We start from the raw sequence: 17,932 nt of genomic DNA on the forward strand, positions 1-17,932 counted from the left end.
TATATAAGAGCATCATTAATGGTGTGTTTGCTCTGTGCCAGGCACAGACCTAAGCATTTTATAGTATTAACTCTTTTAATTCTCCTAACAATTACTATGAGGTAGGTACTACCGCAGAGAACTTACGGCAATAAACTCTGCCCAGGGAATTCCAGCACAGTGTTAAGGGCACTGAAGATGAATAGGAGTCCGTCAGTGGCAAGTTCTTCTCCCTAGTAACACTGTCCACAACGCCTTTAAACTTTGAACTTGGTCCCTGGGTGGTTTGGACAAGTGGGCCCAAGAAGAAAACTCCATTGTTCAGCTGGTTTACATCCATTCCTCACCCTGCTCTCCTTGCCTTCCTCCACCAGGGAGGAGGCTGGCCACGTGGCACAGATATTACCAATGGGAGTAGGAGTCAGCTGGGGTCTTCTGCGCATGCTTTTGTTTTCCTGATGAAGTGGGAAGGCCTGGTCATCCCTGCCCCTCCTTCTTTCCTGCTTTAACTTTGGGCATGACAACTAGAACAGTGACAGTCATTCTCACAGCCAAGGGGAATCTGAGCCAACTTCTCCTGCGTGCAGTGCTAGGAACCTACGATGCATTTAGGGGCCATGAAAATATTTTCATTTCTTTCAGAATCAGAAGAAAAACCTGCAGCCTGGGCATATTCACCTTTATGACAGTGCAGTTACAAATTATAATTTTTAATTCTTTTTGATAAAGAAAAGAGCCCAGGAAGGCAGAAGTATCTAATGCCCAGGACACGGATAATACAGCTGGGGGTGGGGAGAGGGCAGGACCAAGATGTTTGCAGATTTTCCAGGCCTGATATCATTTAGCCACAGAATCAACACCAGCAGCCTCCTGCCTCCCTCTTTTATGTGTGACATTAAGTGCCTCTTTGTTAAGCCTCTATAAAGCAGGCTCTCTGTTATCTGCAGCTGAATTTATGCCCCTGAGACAGCCTTCCTGTCAGGATGAAGTCTTTTTCTTCCTTCCAAGGATGCTAAATGTAAGGAGGTCATGGCAGCTTCCCAAGGTTCCTAGCATCTCAGTTCATCAAAAACTCCTGGAGCCCAGAACCATCATTCCAAGAACAGCTTTTATTCGGGACTTACCTCAAGCAGTGAATTCTGGAGCTTCACACTTAGGGCCTCTTTCTCTTCTTGCAGATGCTTTATTTCATTTTCTGATTTCCTTTTCAATTCCCCCAACTGTGCTTCTACTTCCTAAATGATGAATGTAAGAGTTAACCACACAAGCCACAAAAACATGGACAGGACACACCCTGCCTTATTCCCAAAGGGGTTCAAAGAAACTCACAAGGGTCATAAACTACTATAAGAAAACATAAAGTAGGGCTTCCCTGGTGGCGCAGTGGTTGAGAGTCCGCCTGCCGATGCAGGGGACGCGGGTTTGTGCCCTGGTCCGGGAAGATCCCACATGCCGCGGAGCGGCTGGGCCCGTGAGCCATGGCCGCTGAATCTGCGCGTCCAGAGCCTGTGCTCCACAACGGGAGAGGCCACAACAGTGAGAGGCCCGCATACCGCAAAAAAAAAAAAAAAAAAAAAAAACATAAATTAGAAATACATGAGAAAGTCCAAAGAAAACAGGTGCTAAATTCACACCACAAAGTCAAATATATACTGGGGGTGGGGAGGTGGGGGCAGAGTAAACCCCTGGCTTTAAATTTCGTAGTGTCAAATAAGAAAAGAGAATGCTCATTACTGACAGAATTCTCACGGTTCTATAAATCAAAAAGCCAACTACATCCTCAGTTGCAGGGAAATATCAAAAGCAGAATGAAATTTCTTCTTTGGCCTTCTCAACAGCATCCTTACTTTAGTCAAAATGATGGGATTCATAGGGCTGCTTCCTCCATGGTCCCTCCCCACAGCCTCATAGTCTCAGCACAAAGCAGATCCAGATAAAAGAACATTCTGGAGCCCATGTGAGTGGTGCAGCTGCATTTTAGCTGCGTGATCTTGGGCACATTTCCTAACCTCTCTGTGATTCAATGCATTACTTACATGCTTAGCACAGCTCTAGGTACATAGTAAGGGACTGATAAATGCTAAGTAGTACTATTCTTACAGATGCTTATGCTTTCTGATTTAGCTTAATACCTGGGGAAATTTTTCAAGTGTCTAGAGCAGTGAATGAAATATTCTGTTCCTCGTAGCTGAATTTTAGGTAGATATTAAGTCATTTATTTGTTCAACAAGTATTTATTGAGACCTACAATGTGCTTGGCACTGTTCTTGAAGCTGGGGATAAAAACAGACAATATGCTTACTCACCAGGAGCTCACATTTGCGTGAAAGAGATAGGCAGCAAAGTCAACAGCTATAACGCAGTAGATACCATGCTGGATGGTGATAATTGATTACAGACCTTTATGCTCTAACTGGAAGTAGATGGACATATTAGCAGTTGACATTTACTGTGTGTACCATTTTCTGGGCGCTTTTCACAGATCATCTCGTTGATCCTTATGAAAACCCTTTGAGCTAGGTAGTATTGTTAAAGCTCATTATACAGATGAAGAAATGAAGTTTGAAGAGGTTAAATAACTTGCCCAAGGTCATGCAGCCCATAAGCAGAAGAGTCAAGATCCAAACTCAGGAAAGGATGACTGCTTGGCTGTGCTTCTTCCCTGCCTGCATGGGTCCAGTTATACGTGGACATTTTTCAACAGTAAATACTACAGTACTACACAGTCTGTGGTTGGTTGAACCTGTGGATGTTGAGGAACTGCAGATACGAAGGGCCTACTATAAGTTATACTTGGATTAACTCCCACGTTGTTCAAGGGTCAACTGCAGAATGAATGGACTTTATGGCTGATTGAGTGTGAGGGATAACAGAGAAATTACGGATTTCTGGATTTCTGACTCCTGGATTTCTAACCTGATCATCTAAAAAGATGCAGCTACTGATCATCTGGATGACACCTTTACACTTTCTATGGGGCCAGCCCCAGGCCAGGCCAGTGGTCCTGGGGTGGTGTTTAGCATTGTCCCTGGGGTCAGTCATTTAAAAGAGAAGAAAAGAGGGCTGTGATTAGATTGTAAGGGTCGCATGATATGGACACTTAGCCCATGTATAGTGTCTTCAGTAAATCCACCAACTCCTTTTGCAGGGCTTGTTGCATTGGAGAGTTCATTTTCTTAAGATGATAAACTTTTTGTTTAAAATAAGTTGAGATAACTTAAGCAACCATCAGAAATAAGGCCGTCCCCTCAGCAGAGATTCTGATTTTTTTTTACTTCATTATTTAGTCCCTCATTCACAGAATCTTTTATTGAACAGAAGTTTTTTTTAACATGCTTATTGGTGCAGACACTCGCTAACTCTGCCAAGGCATGTTCACTATAACAGCACAGTGGAAACCCCCTGCAAGAAAGATGCTTAGCATAAAGCAGTGGCTATTTCTAATCTTGCACAGCCTAATGTCCTCGGGTATATGTAATCAATCACAGCTTCAGCTGTTACCTTGATAAATGGACCTAAAGGGAAAAAATTTCCCCACAAATTTCCTCAAGTGACCTTGAGGATTTCAACAGGAAGCATTAACATTCTCTTCCTAACTCGTGGAAAGAGAAAAAACAACTACAAAGACAAGAAGATGAGGAAAAAGAAGGAGATGAATGCTTTCAGATACATAAATTGCTGCATCCCACCCCTGGAAGAAGGCTCTGTGGGCTATTAATTTACAGGATTCACAGAGTACTTTCATAAGCTCTGTTCTCATTTAACTCTCATAATACTTATGGAAAAAGGCTTTATTGCATCCATTTCACATGAAGCAAATCCAATGGCTGGTAAGAGGCAAAAGCAGGACTCCCACCCTTTTTCTGCTTTCTTGTCTAGACTGTCCACAATTACTGGCAGTTTAAGAAAAGACACATAAGGGAGCCACTGTGACGGGAACAACAAATAAGCAGCCACAGGAAATCACCAAGCAGATTTCAGTTGGCATTTTAAAGGAAAACATGTTAACTTTTTTCAAGAAGAAAAATCACTCTTTGGTATGTATTTATAGTAAAGTTCCTGATGTAGCTGAAAGAGTAAACCAGTACAAAGCCTGAAATGTCACTCAGAAAGGGGAGGCAGAAGAGATAATGATCTTAAAATTTCCATACTGTATAAAAACTATAACCTACAGCAAAACATTGCAAATAAACTACACTTCAATTTAAAAATTTGAATACAGAAAAAAACTATAACCTACAGACCAAAGACATCCAATGAACCCCAAACAGAAAAACACAAAGAATATCACACCATGACATATCATAATCAAATTGTGATATGATAAAGAAAAAAGTCTTAAAAGCAATCAGAAAACAAAAAGATACACTATGCACAGGGGAGAACAGATGAGAGTAGCTACCAACTTTTCATCTCAAGAAAATACAAACCAAAAATTTTTAAAAGTTGAACAGCATCTTTAAAGTGCTGAAAGAAAAAAAACTGTTAACCTAGAATTCTATATCCAGCAAAATAACCTTCAAAAATGAAGGCAAAATAAAGACATTTTCAGACATATAAACACTGAGAGAATTTGCTGTGAGCAGACTGACACTACAAGAAACATTAAAGGAAGTTCTTCAGGCCAAAAGAAAATGATACCAGATGGGGCGCTTGAATATGCCAAAGGAATGAAGAGGGTAGCAATAGTAAATTAGAAAATATAAAAGACTTTAGTTTTCTCATTTAAAAATTCTCTCTAAGAGATAATTGACTATTTAAGGAAATAGAAAAGCTATGTAGAGTTTATAACATATGTAAAGTAAAACATATGACAACAACTTCACAAAGGTTAGGAAAGGCTAAATAAAAATAGTGTGTTGCTTCTCTGTACAAACCTTACAGCAACACAATATGTATGAAGTGACATATTATTCGATGGCAAACAATGATAAAGTCGCATGTTATAAATCCTACAGCAACCATGGCACACCATCCCCTCCCCAAAAGAAGGATATCTAACAAGTCACTAGTGGAGATAAAAAAGGGAATACCAGGGCTTCCCTGGTGGTACAGTGGTTGAGGGTCTGCCTGCTGATGCAGGGGACGTGGGTTCATGCCCTGGTCCGGGAGGATCCCACTTGCCGCGGAGCGGCTGGGCCCATGAGCCATGGCCGCTGAGCCTGCGTGTCCGGAGCCTGTGCTCCACAGCAGGAGAGGCCACAACAGTGAGAGGCCCGCGTACTACAAAAAACAAACAAACTAAAAAAGGGAATACCAAGAGCTATATATTCAAGTAATCAAAAATAAACAGAAAAACAGGCAAAAAGAAAAAAGATGCGACAAATAGAAAAAAAAACCAACTCAGCAATATGGTAGACTTCATGATAATTACATGGAATGTAAATGGTCTAAATGACCCTCAAAAGTCAGACTGCCAAGCTGAATAGAACAGAAAATCCAGCTATCCTATTTGGGTTGGCCAAAAAGTTCGTTCAGGTTTTGTAACATCTTATTGATCCTGAACGAACTTTTTGGCCAACCCAATACAAAAGCACTTTGACTAGAAAGATACTGGTAGGTTAAAAGTAAAGGAATGGATTAAAATCGACTGTAACAGTAACCACAAAAATGATAGAATGTCCGTATTTTTATCAAAGTAGACTTCAGGACAAGGAATATTCCATAATGAGTAAGAGGCCAATTCATTGAGAAGACATAATAAGCCTAAATGTGTATGTACCTCATAAATAAGTTTGAATTTATCTAAAGCAAAAACTGACAGAACTAAAAGGGAAAATATAAAAACTGACCATTTAAATTTGAGATTTCAATACTCCTCTCTCAATAAACAACAGAACAAATAGAGAAAAAATTAGTAAGGAAATAAGATACTTGAACAACACTATCAACCAACTTAACCTAATTATTATTTATGAAACACTCCACTCAAGAGCAGCAGATCCATATTCTTTGCAAGGGCACCTGGACCATTCATCAAGATAGACCATCCCTGGGCCATACAATAATATGAGCTAACTGAAAAGGAAAGAACAGAATCTGTTCTTTGATCACAAGAGAACTAAATTAGAAATCAATAACAAAGAGATATCTGGAAAGGTTCCAAATATTTGGAAAATAAGCAACCTATTTCTAAATAACGAAGAATATTTTTGGAGTTGATAGAAATAAAAAGTTGAAAAGAATTAGACAAAATCATTCACATTCACATTATTACTGAAATTAGAAAGCAGAGGCCTAGAATGGTTTGGGGTGACTTATTTAAGGTGACAATGTGGCTGCTTCCCCAGCACAGCACTTCTTACACCCAGACTTGACAGATGGTTTCAGTGCATGTCTTGTTCCTCCTTCCAGACTGTGAGCTCCCTGTAGGCATGGCTGATTCCTGTATCCCTGCATTGCTCAAAACACCAAGTATGCATTCAATGAATGATAAATAAACCATAAATGGATATTGGCAGGGTGAAGACCTGAAGGCTGCTCTCCAAGGCCCAGGGCAATGTTTATTCTGTTCTGCTACATAGACAGAGGGCAAAAGTTAGTGGCTTTGGAGTCAAGGTAGCCCTGACTCACACCCAATTCATGTGATACTCAAGTGACTTCATTTCCCAGGTTCCTCATCTGTGAAATGGGAAAACAACCCCTGCCTACAGGGCTGAGGTAAGAATTAAATCATGGAGTGGAGAGCTGTTGCTCCTTTGGCTGCCCACCCTCTGATCCTTCTCTGAATGTTTGGGAAATTCTCCATCCGATACATCAGAGCCATCCTTCCACCACAGAACCAGAAAATGTCAGACTTACCTTCCCAGACTCCCTTGTGATGAGGGCATGGACATGTGATTGAGGCATGTGATTAAGGCATGTGACCAATCAGACACACCCACCCCAGATTCTGAATTGGAGGCCATCGATATGTACAAGCTGGAGTCATAAAGGATCTGGCAACTGAACTTCCCAGGGGCAGCAGGGGCAGCCATTCTACAGCAGCTCTGACTGACGGAACTTTCCGTGATGATAGAAATGTTCTAAAATATAATGTAGCTAATGTGTAGAAATCCCTCAACACTGTGCTATCCAATCTGGGAGCCACTAGCCACATATGGCAATTGAGCACTTGAAATGTGGCTAGTTCCACTGAGGAATTGAATTTAAAATATTATTTAATTATAATTGATTTAAATGTAAATAACCACGTGTCAAGAGGCTACCATATTGGACAGTGCAGTTCTGCAGGCAACATCCAGGGCCCAGTGTTGGTAATGTCAGCTGTGTAAACAACAGAAGGTCTGGGCTCAGACGTGGCAGCAAGGGTGTCTTCATCACTGAGTAGCTTGCCAAGCCCAGTTCCCTAGTTTTCCAGAAAGCTTTTCATTACCCTTTACTAAATTCCTTTCTTACCTAAACCGCCTAGCGTGGGTTTGTGATGCTTGCCACCCAGAATCCTTAGTGATACAAATGAGGTGTAGAACGCAGCAGTGTCTAGAACAGCTCAGTGAGGACTCAATAAATCCTTCCACACTCTTCTAGGAATCAACATGGGCAAGTGCTAATTATAGGACACGTACTCTGCTCTGTCTGTGAAGATTAAGTTGTAATATCATCTAATCCTACAGACAGGAAAGGAAGATAAACTGTTTGGGTGAACTCCAGCCCATCTCCTGTGGTGTCTTTTTCAGGTTAAGGTAGCATTCAGGATACACAACATACTTATACTCAAGGGCCCAAAGGAAAAGTGTGCTCTTAACTCTAGAGGGGAAACTGGTATCTATATTTAGTCCACAAACACCAGATCTGGGATCTCTTCAAGTTTTTACCTTCCTGTAGTCTGCATGGCCTAATTTATATAACTTATATCCTCAGTTTATAGAAATGACCATAAGTTTTTAAAAGAAAATAAAAAACCAGGAGGAAATGCAATTTATTTCTACATGATTCATTTCCCAAATGGATCCATGCCCCTGATTAAAGCTGAAGTGGGATTTCTACACTCAGAGTCAGGATTGGTTACCAGGGCAACCTGTAGCTCTGGGAGAGCTACTGTCCCTCCCACTGATTGTGGCTCACGATGGAAAGCGGGTTCAGCTTTCCTCCAATGAGGATTGGATTTGTGCAACCAGTCACTGCTCATGGGGAGGAAAGTGCTTTCAATACAGCTGCTTCCCGCTCTGCGCAGGGATGGGAAACCACGGCCTCTGGAGTCAGGCTGTCAGGTTTTAATGTAGCTGCACCACTTACAGTCTGTGTGAGTGGATACATAACATCTTTGAGCCTCAGTTTTCTCATCTGTGAAATGGGGATATGAACACTCATTTTGTAATCCTGTTGGGAGGATTAAATGTGTTCATAAGAATAAAGTGCTTTATAAAGTACAGTGGACACTAAATAATATTATCACACATGATGTCATCTAATGCACATGGTAACTAATCACAGCCACCGTCTACCAAACTTTTGCTACATGTTGTACACTGAGATAAGAGTTTATATATAAAACCATATTTAGGAGCTTCCCTGGTGGCACAGTGGTTAAGAATCCTCCAGCCAATGCAGGGGACATGGGTTCGAGCCCTGGTCCAGGAAGATCCCACATGCCACGGAGCAACTAATCCCGTGTGCCACAATTTCTGAGCCTGCACTCTATAGCCTGCGGGCCACGACTACTGAAGCCCGTGCGCCTAGAGCCCGTGCTCCGCAACAAGAGAAGCTACCACAATGAGAGGCCTGTGCACCACAATGAAGAGTAGCCCCTGCTCACTGCAACTAGAGAAAGCCTGCGTGCAGCAATCAAGACCCAAAGAAGCCAAAAAGTAAATAAATAAATAAATAAATTTAAAAACCACCATATTTAATTCACATAACAAGCCCCCAAAGTATTTATCCTTATTCTCAAAATCAGGTTTCAGAAAGATTAAGTGACCTGTCTGTGGTAGTAAAGCCAGTGAAAGAGTCAGGACTTGGACCCAGGACTAGACTTTCTTAAGTTCATTTATTTATCCAACACATATTTATTGAGTATCTACTACTCTTCACCACCACACATTGCATTCCTCGGTGATATATGATTATCTTTCAGTGAAAACTCATAGTGATAATGCAAGTACTTAGATTAGAAAGAAGCCTTCTTATAATAATTAAAGCACCACCTATGCTCACAATAATACTGATATACTTCACTCTTTTCCTAAAGCATTCATATACATATGTTATTTGCTTTCCTCAGCAAACACGAGGGATGATGCTTTGCATTCCCTCTCAGCAGAAAACGCCCCCTTTGGTGGGAAGTTGGAACAGTACTCAAAGGCTGAGAAACCTCTCCCACTGGTTAATTAATTACCTTCATCTACCTAGTGCCTCTTATGCCCCAGGAGCTATGATGTGCTTCGTTTTTTCACACATGGATTACCTCATGCAATCCTTGCAGCTACTCTGTGAGGTGCTATTATCACCATCTGTTTTATAAATGAGTAACTTGGGGCCCCGCAGAGTTTCCCTGTGAGGAATCCAGGTTAAATAACTTTCTGTGGTCACAGAGCTAGAGGGTGGCAGAGCTGGGATTTGAATCCAGGCAGTCTGCCAGGCCTGCGTGTTCACTTCATGTTCTCTCTGTTTTTGCAGATTAGAGGATTTGAGTTTCCCTACGTTAAACACTCATATGACGCAATTCCACCCCATGTCAACAACTCTAGGCCCTATTGTCTCACAGCCCTGGGGTGCCCTGTCTCCTCCTGAAGACTCTGAACTCCCTCTGATCAGAGAACTAGCTGAGATCTATATACAACAGGAGCTCAGTAAATGTTTGAGGAAGGAAAGAAGAAACAAAAGAGGAAAGGAGGGAGGTAGAGGCAAGGAAAAACAAACGGAACGGTATCTCTGAAAGGGGATCTCACCTTCTGTAGCCTCTGCCTCTCAGCTTCCACTGATGAGCGAACTAATTGGATTTCCACCATGTGCTTCTTCACCAAGTCTTCTAGGCGCTTCACCAGTTGGTCTTTGAGATGTTTCTTCTCCTCTTCTGTCTGATCTTTGATTTTACGAAGGTCTTCATATTTTTGCTTCATATATTCTGTCTCAATACATGCCTCTTTCTTGGTCTACAAAAAGAAAAAGGGCTTGTAGAACTGCCAGGGTGGGGAGAGGAGGAGATCACCATTTCTCTTTTGTGTAACTTCTATAATGTTGATTACTGATTTCAAAGCATGTATCACAAGGTACAATAAAGTTTATAAAATCACATGTTTGATATCTGTAAGAGACTTCACTTTATCTGCCATCGGAAAAGGGCTCTTTGGAGTAGTGTATCTATTGTCATAGGATCAGATATTCCAGCCCATACTATAGCGGTTTCTAAAAAATGTTTTGTTTGTTTTGACTGGGAACATATAGCAGGAATCTTAAGCAAGCTTCCAGTTTCCAAGGAGCTAATGATAAGGAGTTGGGAGAATTCTGCTACATTCTCAGTCTCCTAGCTTGACATGCAATGACATGCAGCTGGCAGGATGTTGGCTGGAACTTCACACCCACGCATGCACCCCTGAAACTATGGGACCTGTTGCTTCCAAGTGGACCTGTCATGGTTTGGGGCTGGCCTCCATCTGAAGCTCATTCCAGCAGAGTCCCCCTGTGACTGCTCCATCCCCAGGGCTGGGTCAGACAGTACCTGTGTATCTGTGCCTCCTTTCATGCACGGACACTGCTTGGGAAAGTTCTGATCCTGCTGAGGATGGAGACTGGAGACTTCCAAATCATTCTCTTTCCCTAGGACTTCATTCTCTGAAACCCTCTCTGTCTTCATGTCATCTGCAAGTACAGTGTCAACATCATTGGGAATGCCCTTGGCCTCATGCCTGAGGCCTCTGCAGTTGGGTCGCCATTCTGCTCTTCAACTATTTTGCCCTTGACTCCCCTATGTAATCCCTGCTCCAAGGCCTTCTGGCCTCAAGCATGGTCCAAGTGGTGATGGTCACCTTTGCCCAAGTAGCATCTTGAGTTCAAACAGTTGTCCGGCTCTCCCTTCTTACACTAGTCATCTTCACATTTTTTTGATTGTGCTTTCCACAGGTTAAAAAAAATTGAGGACGTTCCTGGATATATGTACATTCAAAGGATTTAAATAAAGAGATTTCAAGTATAAGACAAAAAATAAATATAGTTAGAATTGCTCAGTTTCTTCCCATATGCCCTACTTCTGAGACCACTGCTGTAAACCCTCCACACCCTCTGGTTCCAACTCTTTCTTTCCAGCCCTAGGTGATTTCTTCTTTCCCAGACACCTCACTGCTGCCTGGGCCACACCCATGATAGCAAGGCATGCTGTGGGCTGTAAAGTAGCAGTCCCATAAACTCCCTAGAGGCAGAGCCTATGTTTTGTGCCTTTGTTATATCTGCCAGTGTCAAGCTGATGACACTGTACATATTCAAGAACTTTCTGATGAGGGAGCTCAGTGGAAAGCACTTTGGAGTCAGATAATCTGAGACTCAGACACCACCTCTATCACCAGGTAGCTGGCTGGCCTTGAGCTAGCCATGTAACTTTCTCAGCCTCATGTCTTCATCTGTGACATGGGATACTGACAATACCTAACTCACAAAATTATTGGGGACACCCAATAACATCACTGTGTGAATGATGTTAGAGTATAAAGCATTGTCTAAGTCTGGGGAAAAGCCAGAGAAATTCAGGCACTATGGTGGATCTGGTGGAGAACTTTCTGGGGGACCAGACATCCTTTTACATCATGCCTTTTAAATACCTGACCTGCGGCAGCTCTGGATGTCGGCTCACTTGTGACCTGCATGGATTGGACTTGCCCACCAGGCAGGTCAGATCAAATAGCCCTGCCCTCCACTCTGCTCCCTCAACAGTCTCAAGGCTGCAAGCAGCGTCAGGCCAACCTTTGCTGTGTAAGGAAATCGTTCCGGGCATCTCACCGCTTTTCTGTGTCACATGACACTCCTGCAACATTAGCCTGTCTTTGGCAACAGCCAGCTTCTCCCCAAGTTTTTCTGCAGTGCTTTTCAACTCTGAATTCTCCTGTCGAGCCTCCTTGAGCTGCACATCCAGGTCCTAAACAGACAGAAAGGGTCTCATTTCTCTTGTTACAGTTCTGTGTCGAGACATCCTGTGTACATCAGATCTGAAAAGTGGTAAGTGCACAGCATATGCCTTTAATCTCTGGAATTCAATGGCTCAGGGTTCATCAAATCCCTACTCATCCTCTGATTGGCTGTGTGACTTTTGGCAAGTTATTTAACCTTTCTGTAGTGAGGATCAAATGAGATAAAGTGTCTGGGGCAGAAAAAAAAATGCTCAGGGAGTATGAAGGATACTAGCTGCTGTTACTTTTAGAGATGGGGCTCTGTGAGTCTGTGGGCCTCATGTAACTGACTTGTCAATGGTCTGGCTTTCCACAAATACAAAGCCCCAAGGATGTTAGGAGAGCAAGTTGTTATGGAGTGAGTGGGGGCTTTAGAATTAGGCTGAATTGAGTTCAAACACTTTGTAGCTGTGTGCCCAGCTAGGCCCATCCTTAAGCTTCTCAATTTTAGTTTTATCTTCTCATCTCTAAATTCTAAGTCTCTCAGCTCTCAGAGGACAGGGATCAAGGCCGGCTCACCGTGTGTCTCCTGCCCACAGCCCCGGCCTGGCACATAGTAGGTGTTCCATACCTACTTGCTGAATGAATGTAGCTGAACTCCATGGAGGTAATAATGCTCGCTCTGGCGGAAGTCAAGGGCTTCGCGCAGTGCGTGACACACGGTAGGTGTTCGACACTAGGGGCCATGCTTAGTCTCCCATTTGGAAGGTAGGAAGAGTTCCTGCTTTACCTGAATGCGGTCCTTCAGCTTCTGGGCGTACTTCTTCAGGTCACTTATCTTGCGGCCTCTGTGCTCCAGATCCCCTTCTAGCTTCCGGACCTGGGCCTGCAGGGCCGCCTCCTGCGCCTGGAAGTTCTTCCGGAGGTCGGTCTCCTTCTCCTGCCACTGCCACAGGGCTTCGCTCACCGACTGCTGCATGGCCTGCCGGACGGCCTCGTTCTCCCGCTCGTACGTGGCCTGCAGCTCCTCAGCCTTCCGAGCATAGTCCTTGCTCAGCTGCTGGTTCTCCGCTCGCAGCCGCTCCACTTCCAGCAGGACCTCCCGCATTTCGGGGCCGCAGCCCAGCTCGGCCTGGGGCTCGGGACCCTCCTGGGCGAGCCGGCCCCACCGGGGCGCCTCGTGGCCGCTCAGGTGCCGGAGCCTCTTCTCGTAGTCGGCCTTGAGCTCCAGCATCTCCTTGGAGAGGGTGAGCACCCGCTCGGCGTGCTCGGCCTCCACCCTCAGTTCCCTCTCCTGGGTCTCCAGCCTGCACGCGGCCGACCGGGCCAGCGCCTCCTGCGTCAGCCGCTTCTGCAGCTCCAGGGCGCTCTCCAGGGCCTGGACGCGCTGCCTCAGGGCCTCCTCGCCCGCGCGGCCCTGCGCCTGCAGGAGCCTGACCTCCGTCTCGGCCACCGCCTTCCGCAGCTCCTCCTGGTGGGCCTCACGCAGCGCCTCCACGCCCGCCTCGGCCTCCTCCTGGCGGGTGTTGAGGGTATAGATCACCTGCGGGAGAATTCGCAGAGCCGGGTTAGTGGGAGGGGCGTGGGTGTCATTGAGGGGCCACGTGACCAGAGAGGGCCGTAACCCTGGCGGTGACGTAGGCTGATCCCCATGAGGTGAACCTGAGAAGAGGATTTGAGTGGAATTGATTTATTAGAAACTGTCCCCAGGAGAAACCGGTAAGGCGTTCCATTGGGACCTCTGGGAAGCACCATGGGAATCCAGTGCAGGGTCTGAAACAATCTGGGACGCAAAAAGAGCCCCTCAAAACCAAACCAAAACAAAATACAACAAAACACTAGAAAATAGAATCCAGCAATGTAAAAAAAGGATTACACACCATGACCAAGTGGGATTTATCCCAAGAGTGCAAAGTTGATTTAACATCTTAGAATGGGATTAACATATATACACTACTATGTGTAAAATAGTTAGCTAGTGGGAACCTGCCGTATAGCACAGGGAGCTCAGCTCTGTGCTCTCTGACGACCTAGATGGGTGGGATGGGGGCGGGGGGCGGGCAGAGAAGGAGGGAGTCCAAGAGGGAGGGGATATAGGTATACATATAGCTGATTCACTTCACTGTACAGCAGAAACTAACACAACATTGTAAAGCAACTATGCCTCAATTAAAAAAAAAAAGACAGAGAATAAACAGAAAACCGAAAATAGTAAAGAAAAAAAAATCAATGTGACACACCACGTGAATAACATAAAGGACAAAATCCACAAGATTGTTTCAACAGACACAGGAAAACCATTTGACAAAATCCAATACCTCTTCATAACAAAAACACTGACCAAACTAGAAAGAGAAGGGAACTCCCTCAACCCAATAAAGGGCATCTATAAAAAACCCACAGCTAACATCGTACTCCATGGTGAAAAACTGTTCTCCATAACTGCAGGGCTAGGTGCTGAATACACATTCAGAATCTCAGAAAATCCTCATGGCAGCCCTGCTAAATTGGTATTTTTCTCCCCATTCTAAGAGTGAAACATTGAGGTTCAGAGAAATTAAGCAACTTTTTCAAGGTCACAAGGGATAAGAAGATTTGAATAACCTGTGCTCACAGCATGGTACTGCACTGTATCTCACTGTCCCACTTGAACATTCATTCATTTATGCATTTACTGAATATCTCAGATGTACCATGTTCTGTGCTGAGCACTAGGAATATGTGCTGATCAATAAGGCAACTGAGGACTTCCCTGGTGGCGCAGTGGTTGAGAGTCCACCTGCCGAGGCAGGGGACACGGGTTCGTGCCCCAATCCAGGAAGATCCCACATGCTGCGGAGTGGCTGGGCCCGTGAGCCATGGCCGCTGAGCCTGCGCGTCCGGAGCCTGTGCTCTGCAACGGGAGTGGCCGCAACAGTGAGAGGCCCGCGTACCGCAAAAATAAATAAATAAATAAAAAAAATAAGGCAACTGACATTGCAACCTCAAAAATATTATAATTCGTCAGGAGAGTCTGACAAGAATATGGTCAGTTTCAACGCACTAAGTGCTATGAGAGGGATCAGCGCCACTTACTAGGGAAACACAGAGGCAGGGTCTAGTAGAAAAGACGACCTCCCAGAAAAAGGGAGCCTTGTCTCCTCATCCTTGGGGGTGACCCGTTTCCTTTTACATGTCATCTTTCATGTGGGTAAGAACAATATGACTTCTTTGTGTTGTATCATAGCACTTGGTATGAAGTTGAGCACACAACAGGTTCGTAATAAGTATCTATTACGGTACTGTTGCTGGTCATCAAAGATTCATGCTTTCTTTCCACAGAGTTGCTGCAGAGGAACAGCCACCAAGCAGAGACCACATTTCCTAGTCCCCTTGCATCTAGATGGGACCATATGACTAGTGATTGCCAATGGAATGTGGCCAGAGGTGGATGTGCATCATCTGAGGGCCAACGCTGGGGTTAGGGTTAAGGGGAGGGTTAAGAAGGTGGCATGTCCTTTCCCGTCTCTTTTTCCAACTGCAAACTTATTGTGGAGTGAAAGATAGAAGGTGCCTGGGTCCTCAGTGACTGAGTAGAAGGCCAACCTGCCCACCAGGAGCACTGGCCTTGATCTCTACACGAACAAGAAATAAACTATTGTGTTGAGCCTCTGAAGTCTTGACATTTATTTGTTACAACAGCTATGATCACCCTGGGAGAACTCACAGGACTCAGCATACAGTCATCCTCATGGCTATGATTAATTATAGAGAAAGGATACAAAGCAAAATCAGCAAGCGGAAAACGAGCTTGGCAGTGGTGGAGGTCAGCGGGGAGTCTGGAGGAAACAAGGTGAAAGCTTGCAAGAATCCTCCACAAGTGGAGTCACACAGGACTTGCTTATTTTCCCCAGCAAGGGGGTGTGACAACACATGTGAAATACTGCCTACCAAAGGAGCTCATTGAAGACTTAGCAAGGTTTTTACTGGGGGCTAGTCGGGTAGACAACTTCTTCTCGGCATTACCAAAATTCCAGACTCCCAGAAGGAAAGTAAGTGCTCACATAAATCACATTGTTTGCACAAACAGTTAAGGCCTGCTGAGATATTCTTATTCCTGTGGGTGATGGGAACCCTCTGGGAATCCACGTTCCCAGATGCCAGCCAAGGGTCAATTTTGCAAGCAGACCATTCTAAGGTAAGCAGTCTCAGGTGTGCTATATTAACTTTTCTGCAACCTGACACCCCAACTGATAAAAAAAGATTGACTTTTATTTTCAGTGGAGTCAAGCTGTGCCAGATCAAATCTTAACATAAATGGGGTTTTCTTACGGTGAAGAACAAAACATCCTTGTAAGGTTTATTCCATGAAATTTGGCATTGGTTATTCCATTGAGGATAAAATAAATGAGTGATGGTGGTGGTGATCTTGAGGACTGCAGTTCCTACATTCACTATACCTGTACAACAGAAAACTTCATTGGAGATCCAGTATATTCTGATGCCACTAAAGCACTTACTGAAGAAAGAACCCAAGCATTGTACCCATTTGAGTGAGAACCATGTCGCCTGGATCAGGGTGTAAAGGACTTCAGCTTTTTCCAGCATTCACTCATGAGTCTGCGTTGTCTGTGAAAATGCTCCCCATGGGCACATCCTTGAATTAACACAAGATCAGATTTCAGGCTGGAGGTAGCAGAGAGGGTCTCACACTGGGCTCAAGCCTCAAGGCACTTTGGCATGTACACTTTTATTCGTGGTGTCTTGCAATTAAAGTCCCCAAACAATCCCCACCAAAGACCTGCCCAAACTGTTCTCTTAGGCTGAGATCTGGTTACAGAACTTTTGGGTTTCTAGAGGTGCCAGACCCACCATCTCCTGACCCTCCTTAGAAGGTTACTCCAAGGGTATGTAGGCATAACCGGGAAAGTATGATACGTTATTATTCATATCATATTTTAGTCACCATCCTTTTTTATACACATATACATTCATATGCACCATGATTTTTTTTATTTCATAGATATCTTGGAGATTATGCCATTTCTGTATATAAAGAGATTCCTCATTTTTATTTTTGGCTGCTTCCTATGCCACATCATATGGATGTGCTATGAATTATTTCTCCATTACCTGCTGATAGACATTAAGTTGTTTCTCTGTGGAAGATCATCAATATGTTTACTTCGGTGTTATTAAATAAAATTTTCCTTACTCTTTTTTTCCATTCCTGTTGGTAATCTTGAGGTCCAATTTTTGCTTATGAATGCAACAAATGAAATTCCAGAGCTTGGTCTTAAAAAACTCATCTTCACAGTTAATATAGAATCTTAGGAAAGAGATGAAAGAGGTGTCTCCTCTCCCAGCCATAGGTGGGGAGAGATACCATTTTGCATCATAAAACTGATGTGAAGAATTTGTATTAGAATTCTTCAGTTCAAAAGCATCAAACTCATTTCCCTGAACAACATGGAGACATGTGTGAATGTTCACAACTGTGCCCGTGGCAAGGGCACTCCTGGCACTACTCTGTTGGGTCATCTTGCCTATTCTCAAGTCAGTGTCATCTTTTTCCACTCTCTCCACTTCCTCATTCTCAAAACCTTGATCTCTGAGCTTGCCCTCCTTCTTCCCCTAGCCCAATAGTCTCTTTTTACCTTAACTTCTCTCCTTTAAAGCCACAACCAATCATGTCAACTACCTTCTTATTGACATCTTCAAATCACCTGCCCACCTCATCTTTAGCCTCACATCCTTCATATTATGAACACCAGATCAACCCACCCACCTCAGCTCTTGTCAAATAATACTAACTGGTACTTAAGATTTCCAACCTCATCTGTGCTCTCCACGCGGATACTATTTAATTGAGTTGTCGTAGTAATTCCCTATTCTTTTTTTCCACAAGGGCTAATTCAATTTTCTACCATGTTTCTCAG

The 17,932-nt window shown here is 43.9% G+C and overlaps 1 protein-coding gene across 1 annotated transcript in view; it reads right to left on the reverse strand.

Annotated features, from left to right (window-relative positions):
- FAM184B (family with sequence similarity 184 member B) overlaps window positions 1-17,932 on the reverse strand; it is a gene marked incomplete at its 5' end in the record, with an annotated part of 135,882 nt that overhangs the window by 76,468 nt on the left and 41,482 nt on the right. The window contains 5 exons of the mRNA XM_079715192.1: window positions 1,104-1,214; window positions 9,867-10,070; window positions 10,637-10,776; window positions 11,908-12,043; window positions 12,805-13,557. Coding sequence (XP_079571318.1) covers window positions 1,104-1,214; window positions 9,867-10,070; window positions 10,637-10,776; window positions 11,908-12,043; window positions 12,805-13,557 — 1,344 coding nt within the window. The remainder of the gene's footprint in view (window positions 1-1,103; window positions 1,215-9,866; window positions 10,071-10,636; window positions 10,777-11,907; window positions 12,044-12,804; window positions 13,558-17,932) is intronic.

The sequence above is a fragment of the Hyperoodon ampullatus genome (genome assembly GCF_949752795.1).
Source record: "Hyperoodon ampullatus genome assembly, chromosome: 1".
Taxonomy (NCBI): Eukaryota; Metazoa; Chordata; class Mammalia; order Artiodactyla; family Ziphiidae; genus Hyperoodon; species Hyperoodon ampullatus.